We start from the raw sequence: 10,671 nt of genomic DNA on the forward strand, positions 1-10,671 counted from the left end.
GGTGGAGGGGGCTGGACTGGGGCTGCCACACCAACATGTATACAGCGTGGTTCCAGGACAACATTGCTGGCAGCAGGAGGGACAGCCCAAGGGAAAGAAAGCATTTTCCATTCTGGTTGCCCTGAAAAAAGTAAATATAATGCGCTTCTCTCTCTCCTTCACCATGCTCCAAGCTCAAATGACAGAGGGGAAGGGAAGCTCACCTGGCTCATCTTCTGTCTCTTAGGAGGCTGTGGGATCCTTGTCTGATCCATCAGAAGGGTTCAGTGCTGTCTCTCCTGGGCTTTCTTCGCACACAAGTTCAGTTAGTTCGCGTGTAACTGGGGCAGTGCAAGTGCTGTCAGCTGCACTCGGTCCAGCAGCTGTCCCACTCAAAGCAGTGCTAGCTGTCCCAGCAGGAGGATCTCCCTTTATCTTGCTGGCAGATGTCTCCCGATGTAGTGCCAAATCAGCCGCTACCCTTTCTGTGCCCCTGTGGATGATCTGATGAGCAGCATAGATGTGTTTTCTTTGGGACTGCCTCACTGTGCATGAAAAGAGGTAAGACTTTTACTAGGAAATACACAGCAAAGTGTTCTCCGTAGGGGAGAAGGGAGGGATAGCTTTTAGCCTTCCTGCAGCTGTGGAAAAGCCTATCTCAGGAAAAAAAAATCACGCCCTTCTAACTTCGGCTGAAAGTGTTCTACTGCCACCTAATAGCAGCAACCAACTTTGCATTTCACTTTGAAGACTAGCCCCCACTGGAAAGCACTGCCCAAGTGTTTTCCTTTCCAGCTTAGGGCATAACTGCCCAGGATATGTTATCAGGCTTTAAAATAACTTCTCCTGCAGTGTCTGTTAGCTGCAGCAGGCCTCTGGAAGACTGGAGCTGAAATCTGCCCTCTCCTGTGTTATGATTTTGCCTGCACTGAGAAACTCTTACTGAGTTCAAAGCAAGACTTGGAGACGGTATAGACACATTAACTCACCTACCTTATCGTCTCCCTTTTGCTACTGCAGGATTGTTCTTTACTGTGTTTTACAGTTTTCATCCAATCTCATTTGTATATATTTCCAGCCCACCTCTTGGGAAATAACTGCCCAAGCCAAAGCATTCATTCTACAATTTCTTCATAGCTCTTCACTATTCTTTGTCCCGTCTTTCTCTCTCTTGACTTAAGATGCTGATAAGCAATCATGGGGATTGAAATACGGCATGCTTGTGAGGAGGGTATGGGGAATGTTGGCAGGAACAAGCTGTGGCTCTCATCACGTCACTTCCCTGCAAAAGTCCAAGACTTCCACGTTGCTTTGGTCTGTTTATGTTGTAAAAGGCTGAGCTCTACTTTAACTGTGAATCTAAACCACTGGTATCTTGCATGCTGTCACACAGTTCTGCATACTGTCACTGACTCGGTTGTTCAACGTTACTAACCCATCCTGTTTATGTTTATCCATCTTTCAGGTCCATTTTGTCAACAACGAATGCAACTGGATCTCACTTTTTGAAAAGCTGACCTTCACCAGGCAGCTCTCAATTCTCGGGAGAGGTTCCTCCACCCAAGGCATTTTGGCTTCAATTGTGTATGCATGAACCGCATAAACTATACTGGGAATACTCTCCTGATATTGCTGCAGTCCATTCCTCCACCCACAGTGAATTCCACCTAAAAGAAAGCGGGCTCAAACTGGTGAGTGATTATCTTTTTAAAAGCAATTTTTTCTCATGTCAGCACATTGACTTCTACTTCCAATGAGGGAGGCTTCAGGAGTGAGGTGCTGAGGGGCTTCAGGACGAGCCACTATTGGATAATCCCTGCTTTTATGCATGGGAATGCAGCAAAAAGAGGAGAAAAAAAAAATAAGAAGAGAAGAAAAGACTAGGTAATGGCAAAATAAAGATGTTTAAGGGAAAGCTAAAGTGTAGGCAGACTGAAATTTCAGGCCCTCAAATCTTTCTTGTACAAATGGATTTGCTCCTCTGGCAGGCCAGACAACCGTGCTCTCAGATCACTCCCTGCTAGTTTCAAGGAAGGTGTATGCTCAAGCACGTGCCAGGTTGCTAAAACACGGTTTTGTAATGAATAATCTGGCTCACTATAGGGAAAGCTTTAAAAGCTGCCACAGAAACACAATACACTGGTGTGCTCATGAGACCTAATGCCATTCTTTGATACTGTTTCTTTTGGATTTACATGTAATAGTTACTGATTCTGCTTCCCTGAGGGTATCACTTCAGCAGGTTTATGCCAGGGTGTGTTCATCAGAGTGTACATTTGGTAGAATTCAGCTAACTCTTGAGCGTATGGAGTCCCCTCCATCCCGTGCAGCAACAGCAGAATAGAGCATGAGCCAGGTCTCTTCCTGACATTTCATGGCTGCTGTCACAAGCATATTGTGAAAAATTTCACCTGATTATGTTTGAAGGAGCACCTATTGCTCTAGCTCTTCCACCAGCATCCGTTTTAATTTTTGTCTGGGTCTAGCTCTGATTTCCAGGCAAATCCACTGCAGCTATTCACAGATCTTGAGGATTTTTTTCCTCTGTTGCTTGGGAGTGCTTCTGAGGTGCTTTGTTCATTAGCTGCTGTTGCATTTAAGACCGGCACATATTTTCTTCCTTAATGGTACCTCTCTATGTCCAGAATCCTAGGCCATCTCCAGGTCTTCCATTCTCTTTCTGTTCTCCTTTCTGAGACAGGCTAAGCTGTGTGTGTTAGTGCCTGAGCTGCAGGCTTCATTGACTAAAATTACATCACCTGCTTTGGGAGGCTTGCAGAAGCAGGGCTAAGGAGAAGGGAGCTGACTGAAGATTATGCAGAATTGCCAGCTGCTGAATAGATACTGTTGTTGTGACAAACACACGAACTAGGAGGAAAAAAGTTTGCACAATTCAGAGACCACAAAATGTGTTTGCAGGGTTTGTGTTTTCATTCACAAAGCAACAATAAAAACAATGAAGTAAGTGCCTTTGTTCTCAAGTCAGAGAAGTACACTGTGGCAAGGACCACTTCAAACTCCATTGTGATACAATTGCTTTTCTTAGGTTATATCCACTCTCTCCGAGTGACTGGTTTAGTCGTGATCTTCTGAGTGTGCTGATCAGTAGAAACATCCCAGTTAAGAACAGCCATTTATTCATGATAGTCAATGTCATACACAGGATTCCAGGGCCTTACCCTCTGTATTTTGACAGATACTATTACATTTTGGCTAAACAGAAGCATCCTTTACAACTGCAAGATTATCTACTTAAAACATGATGCCACTACAGCCAACCCGAAGACCTTATCTTTGTTTCTAGCTCTCATCCAACAAGGGGGGGGGTGGTGGGGGAAGCATATAATCTTCCTTCCACATATGGCATACATTTAAGTGATCTGCCTGTTAAAGACTTCTGCAGTTTTTAGAAATTGCCATATAATAGACAATTCACAGCCATGTTACTTAAAGACTTTTCCCAGTTTGTTTTTGAAGATGCAATGGGCTGATTCTTTTCCTGTAGTTTTATTGTTGGAGATACACCAAATACACATCAGGTCTGAATTCAGGCTGCCATTTTAAGACTAAAGCTCATGAGAAATGGTGAAAAAGGGTCAGAGGGCTTAACTTTCTACCTGCAGAGTGCAAAAGAGGAACCTCAGAGAACTGAGACAACTCTTGGCACTGCATCTTTCCTTTCAGTGAGCTAGAGTGAGGAGGGTGAACCAGTTCACAAAGAGAATAAAGTTACTGGACTCCTTACCTTTTTCTCTCATAGACATTTTCTCAGCTTCTGGAATCAGGAAATCATAAACCAGCTCTGCCACAATCTCCTCTGACTGCAGGCGAGTTCGACTACAGAACAGATGCAGAATGGTATTAGTATTTTAATTTTCTTTCCAGATCACCTCTGCAAACACAAGACTCCCTTGTAAATATTCTCACTGTTTTCAAGGGAGTGTATTGGCATGGCAGTAATTGTCAGCTGGGTCTCTCTTTATCCTACAACTAAGTGACAGTGTGACTATTCCCCTTTGCACTGCACTGCCAATGTGCTCAATACTGAATTGGAGAGCAATATTTCCAGGGATAAGGTCACCATAGACTCCTTAGCCTCAACAGTATTTAGGTGCCCAGTTCTCACTGATGACAAACTGAGTTAGACACGCAGATACCTCTAGGATTTGCGTCTTTGTCAATTTAGTCTTTGGCCCATTGCTGAGTTCGCTAAATTCTTGCCTTTTGTGACTCTGCATTTGGCTGGTCCCATGCTTTTTTCCATGCCAGTGTTTGGTGGGTTCCCAATTGGCCCAGGGGCTGCATGCATTATCTACGCTTCATTCTCCCCAGGGATTTCAACATTCTGGTTGTATTCATCCAGTTACAAAATACACAGCTGCTGTACCATAGGAGAGTCACTGTGTCATTGGGATTTTTATGGCTCAATGCCAAAAAAAGACCATAGAAACTGAACTGGAGGTTTGGCAGGTCCTAAAAAGTATTCACTGCTGATGCCCCAGCCAAACACAAGAGCGTGGTGTTCTCAACAACTTACTCTACTCAAAGTGCCTTGTCAGGCAGCCATCAATATGACTGACCCCCATGGAAACTGGCAGTTTCTTAAAGAACAGCCACCCCAGAATGAAAGGCTTCTGCATAGCTGTATCTTTTAGCATCTCTTTCAAACGGATTTTCTGTAGTAGTGTAAATAAATGAAAAGACCAGTATGAATGGGTATTGCTTTAGGCAGTTCCCAGATTCACTTAAAGCTCAGTCACAGCATAACATTGGCATGGAGAAGTCTAAAAAGGGTGATTCACAGGTCCCACAAGTGATTTCCAAAGGGAATATGGCACATGCTGTATAGAAATAGGGTTCTGATGGATTTATATGCGTGTATCAGGTAGTAACAGTATGGTTCCCATACAGCAGTCACATTAACGATGCGATCATGAACAGTATTGCTCTGCCCTTCCTGTGTCTTAGATTATACACGTAACCGCAGATGCAGATGCAGATGGTCAGGCAGGTTTTAAACTGCTGCGAACAGCCTCTAATGTGCCGTTTAATAACGTACCGACTTTCCATTTCATAAGCAATGTCATTGATCTCTACAGCCATTCTCTGAATCTCTTCCCTGGCTTGTTCTTCAGCCGTGTTCTCCATGCTACTCAGGATAACGTCTTCCAAGTAGGAGTCAATAGTGCTCTGGTGCATTTTCACCACCTGGAACAAACCACCAAGCTATTGGTCCTCTGCCTGTTGCTGTACCAGGAGCATGGTGGAAGCAGATTTCCAAAGAAACAACAACAGATTTTCACCAGGCTCTTAATTCAGGCAGACCAGCCTGAGATTTGGTTTCAGAGGTGCTTTCTGGGAAGAATGACATGTGAAAATTTATTTTCTAATAATTCTTTCTGAAAACTAATTGAACAGAAACAAGTGCAGGAAAGAACCAGTGGTGGAAGAAAAACTCATCCGCAGATCCAATTCTGCTGCAGCAGGTTAGTTCTGTGAATGCAATGGCAGTAGCTTCCTCAGTTTTCACGGTCCCCTGAGCAACAACTGCCAAATAGTAATCATCAGTATTGACTTCAGTAAATTAATCAGCTTTCATTCAAGCAAATCCTGAAGGAAAAAGTTCCATCAAGCCGGTCAAAGTAACATGAATAAAACCAAGACAAAATTACTGGTTTCCTTATAATGGTTGTAGAGCAGAGATTCTAGAAATGGGTGTTTTCCTTCTGCTAGTCTGAAGGGCATAAGCTTATGGCGCTTTGACCCTCCTTGCTTCCCACTCAGAGATGCAGAAAGATAAGAGGAGAAGCTAAAATTAAAAGAAAAATAAACATGATGCCAGACTCTCTTGGTATTAACCTCCTCCCACAAAGTTTGAAAATTATTGGTTTAGTCAATTAGGCTCCCACTCATTCCTTTCAACTGGGAGAAATATGCTTCATGCAGTCAGGAACTAGGGAATAGGAATAGGACTATAGAATAGTTTAGGAATATGGTAATTCAGGATTTTTGTTTCTGGATTTCAAGGTTATGTTATCCATTATCATTACGTCAAAATAATTTTTGTACCTCTTGTTATTAGCAGTCCACTTTTAGGGGGCAAAATCTTTCCAAAACCTTGCTTAAAGTCATCCTTCCTGGCAGAGCACCAAATAGTTTTGCTGGATAGACCAAGTGCTGACAAAATATTATTCCTAAAGACAAAATATTCCTAAAGAAAAAAAAATATTATTCCTAGGTACCTCTGTTCTCCATAGGTGTTTGTTGTGGAAATTTAGAAACCTACATCCATTCATGACATGCCTAACAGGACATGACATCCATTCATGACATGCCTACTGTCTGTAGGGGTATTCAGACCATTCTTAATTTAATGGGCATGACTCTTTTAGGAAGGAATCACCCTCTCTTCAATAAGCCTTCCCCCTCAATTTCAAAACTAGCCATCACCAAAGTCAGAGCTGAAGCACCTCCCTTCCACATGGGCCTTCCCACACGGCGGCAGTTCCTACAAACTGTCCACAGTCCTGCCAGTCTCCCTCTCTTGCCTGTTTGAAAATCTCATCTTCTTCCTGACGCCGCCTCTCTTCCACCTGACGACGTCCGCTCTCCTCCGCTTCCCGCATCCGTCTCTGCCTCTCAGCCAGCATGACAAAAGCGTGGATCTTCCGTTCTTCTTGCAGCCTCACCAGCTCTTTGGACAGGAAATCAAACATGTTCGCCAGTACCCTTCCTTCTTCCCTGGCCAAGTGCTTTTCCACTGATGACAGCTTTTAAAAGAAAATGCAAAGAATTACGTTACAAACCCCAGGAATGTTGTTTGAAGTCCCAGGACTACCACAGGCATGTGAAACAGCTCTGCAACATCCACTAAGACCAGCCATGGGACAGCCCTAGGAGTTTTGCATTCTTCTTGCTTTAGACGCACTGGCCTGGATTCTGCATAATGTAATATTACTGTATACAGGCTCTGATGGCATAACGAGGCTGAAAGATGGCAAAACTAGTCAGGGTGGGAATAGTCCTGATACTGTCACGCTAGGACAAGCAGCCCCTGTGCTTGGGTGGGTGGGAACACATAAAGCACTAGACACACTGTATTCCAGGTATTAGGAACCGCTTTTGTGGCTGTGAGTATAACTAGAATAGCTGCTGAGGCCATCTGCTTATTACTATGGAATGCTCCACTGCCCAGACCAAGAAAGGGGAGGTATAAAAGTGACAATGAAATTACTTAAGCTGCATACCCTTCATCTTTCTGTGCTAAGCTTAGCTAGACCAGAACACGAAAAACCCCAGACTAGGGTCAAAAGTTGCAAATGAAGCTTCTTTCTAGCATTTGGAAAGTAAACACTCAATCTTCATGAGTAGGAAGCTTGAGTAAAGGTTTAGGAAACTGTGCAACTGTAAGTACAGCCCCATTTTTTTATGCTCTCCTAAGGATACAAAATATTTGTTACAGTTCAAAGCAACCTCAGTGAAATGGTATGTCTTTGGTTGGACATTCACGATGCGACAAAAATGATTCAACTTGCTGAGATAATACAGCAACCGTGAGTCCCTACTGTTTTAGGTATTGAGTTATTATCTAAAACTGTGCAAGTTACTAACTGCTAACAAATCCAAATCAACAGTAATTATATTAAGATCGCAGAAGTGCAAACGAGACCTCAACATTCCAGCTAATGGAAAATGAGAAAGTCTGTGACAGAGCTGAGATTCCAGGTGTTCAGTGTTACTGTGCCATCCACTCCTTGTTCTAAGCACATCACGTTTTATGGGTTGGGTATGTGTGACTGCACTTTGGACAGGGATGAGATCTAAGCTGAGTTCATTATCTCCAGTATGGACTATGAAGCCACAGTCCTTGGCAGGAGGGAATATCTGGAACTGGCTGGGATGCTGTGTTGGAATAAATAGGCAATAACAGAGTAGACCCGAACGTAAAACTCAAAATGGAGCTGAAGTATCCCAGCCAAGTAGTAATAGATCAGCTTGCTTATGCTGCTGTGCTATTTGCTCATGCAGTGTTTCAAAGCAAGTGGGATTGTCAGTGTTGCACACGTCTAGAAGTGACAGTGCTTAGCTCATGGGTGTTTCAGATGGAGGATGGCAATGCAGTAATGGCACCAGCCCACAGGGATGGTTAACAGGGAACTAACGTGTTGCTTCCTCTTTATTGCTCCAGGTGCTGTGTCTAAAACTTGTGTGAAATGGAGGGAAACAACCCTGGAACACTCTTGTCTTAGACTTTTGTTATATACGAGGTTGGAAATTTTCAACCTCTCATCTTTGACCATTTTATCTAGAGCTTCAGTTCTCTTTCTGCAAGAAGGATTTCTGGAAAAATGCCTCTTTTTATACCAGAATGGTAAAAAACTGTGACCACCAAAAACTAAAGAACTGTGAGTCATCAGTGACTTTCTAAAATAGCCACACACATAGAAAACTCCTGCACATGCATTCCAGAGAGTTTTAAATTTCAAAATATTTGAAGATCTGAGCCTTTTACTGTGTGCCCTGAGAGACATACTGAAAAAAAAATGCTAGCATAGAGGAGGTAGATACCAGCAGAGGGGGATAGTGGCTCTCCCAAAAGGAAATTCTGAGATCAGAGGTCAGCATCTTTACCATTTGCTCTCTCTCCTTCTCTGTGAATGTTATTATGGTGTCTAAACTGCTGTCTCCTTCACTCTCACCTGGGCTTCCAGAAGAGAAGGTGCATTTCAAGTTCCCAATGCCTAAGGCTTTTATTTTTCTCTTAATTCCTCAGCAGAAAAATTCTGTATTCCTGCATTCCACACCTGGGCTCCCTGTGTAAGAGGGAGCATCTGGAAATGATAAACAGTAAAACACAATCACCCGGTCCAATTTTTACTGAGATCTGAGGGAAAAATTTGTTGCTGCCCACCCAGCAGGAAGCAGTGGTCTGGCTTCATCTCTGCCAGGCCAGCTGGCCAGTGGATGCTGTTATCATAATCTGGAACCTGCAGAATTGCCTCACAGCTGGTCACTGGAAAAACAGGACAGCAGTAAAAACTATAGGAAAATCTGCAGGAGAGTGGGAGACACTGTATATCTGAGATGCAGTGAAGTCTGGACAAAATTTCTTTATGATCCATTTTAGACCAGCATCTGCCATTTAGAATCATAGAATCGCTAAGGTTGGAAGGGACCTTTAAGATCATCAAGTCCAACCATCAATCTACCCCGACAAAACCACCTCTAAACCATGTCCCTAAGCACCACATCTACCCTTTTTTTAAACACCTCCAGGGATGGCAAATCCACTACCTCCCTCGGCAGCCTATTCCAATGTCTAATAACCCTTTCAGTGAAAAAATGTTTCCTAATATCCAATCTAAACCTCCCCGGACATAACTTGAATCCATTTCCTCTCGTCCTATCACTTTTCACCAGGGAGAAGAGGTCAGCCCCCACCTCTCTACAACCTCCTTTCAGGTAGTTGTAGAGGGTGATAAGGTCTCCCCTCAGCCTCTTCTTCTCCAGGCCAAACAACCCCAGTTCCCTCAGTCGTTCCTCATAAGACTTGTCCTCCCGACCCCTCGCCAGCTTTGTAGCCCTTCTCTGGACATGCTCCAACACCTCAATGTCCTTCTTGTAGTGAGGGGCCCAAAACTGAACACAGTACTCGAGGTGGGTCCTCTCCAGTTCTGAGTACAGGGGGATGATCACTTCCCTAGTCCTGCTCACCACACTATTCTTGATAGAGGCCAGGATGCCGTTGGCCTTCTTGGCCACCTGGGCACACTGCTGGCTCACATTCAGCTGGCTGTCCACCAACACCCCCAGGTCCTTTTCTGCTGGGAAAAGGATTGATTGACTTTGCTCTGGAAGGCTGTGGCCTTGAAAAGAAATACAATGGGAATTTGCATCCCCAGCTCTCACTAGATCCTTGGCAGAGGACAGAGCCCAAAATTTCTCTGCTGTGCATAACAGTGGCAAGTACAACAATGTGACATCATTACTAGGGTCCTAGAAATCTTGAGCCCAGCAAGATTTACAAAGTAAGTCTGCTTTAGCTTCTTTTGTGATGCTTTATGCCTGAAGAGGAGCCTGAGAGGGTGCCAAGCTAGAAAATGAACAGGGAAATGACAGGGCAGTAACATGCATTCAGTAAAACATCTGACGGATGTGAGTGACAAGCATGTATTGTGATGCCAGGTCACAGCACCAGTCAAATGGATTGAAATGTGGGAAAACTGAGGTTCATCTGACATTGCAATTTGTTCAAAGCCCTGTAAATATAAATAAGTGCTCTGTCTGCAAACAAAGCAAGTGCAGCCTGGGTAGCAGCTGTGGTAAGGGCGCCTCAGTCTGTTTCTGAAATTCCCCAGAGCCCCCACATCAGTGAAAGCAATTTTAGCCCCTCAGGCATTTAATGCTTGGCCTGTGCTAGAAGAGCACTTTTGTTACTTGGGGTGCTTTCTGTGCTGTGGACAATAGAAAACATAAAGAAATTAAATGCGAGAGTATTGGTGGTACTGCAAGAACAGCGTGCCCGGTCAGGAAAGTGTCATGAATCAGCCTTCCCATCTATACAGGCAAACCTTGTGCATTTGCAAGTCATGCTGTTGCTGTAGGGCCAGTGTCATTTGCTCCTCTGCCTTCAAAAGCAGTTGTCCATCCTCCTGGAGTGCATGAGTGGTGTGCAGCTCTTGGATCAGGTCC

At 44.0% G+C, this 10,671-nt stretch overlaps 1 protein-coding gene across 1 annotated transcript in view; it reads right to left on the minus strand.

The window, feature by feature from the left end:
• Nucleotides 1-222: 222 nt before the first annotated feature.
• Nucleotides 223-10,671, minus strand: part of MAATS1 (MYCBP-associated, testis expressed 1) — a 49,006-nt gene continuing 38,557 nt past the window's right edge. The window contains exons 13-17 of the mRNA XM_009879946.1: nt 10,551-10,671; nt 6,528-6,749; nt 5,039-5,187; nt 3,725-3,816; nt 223-524 (exon numbers count right to left, since the gene is read on the minus strand). Coding sequence (XP_009878248.1) covers nt 223-524; nt 3,725-3,816; nt 5,039-5,187; nt 6,528-6,749; nt 10,551-10,671 — 886 coding nt within the window. The remainder of the gene's footprint in view (nt 525-3,724; nt 3,817-5,038; nt 5,188-6,527; nt 6,750-10,550) is intronic.

The sequence above is a fragment of the Charadrius vociferus genome, unplaced genomic scaffold (genome assembly GCF_000708025.1).
Source record: "Charadrius vociferus isolate BGI_N301 unplaced genomic scaffold, ASM70802v2 scaffold162, whole genome shotgun sequence".
Classification (NCBI taxonomy): Eukaryota; Metazoa; Chordata; class Aves; order Charadriiformes; family Charadriidae; genus Charadrius; species Charadrius vociferus.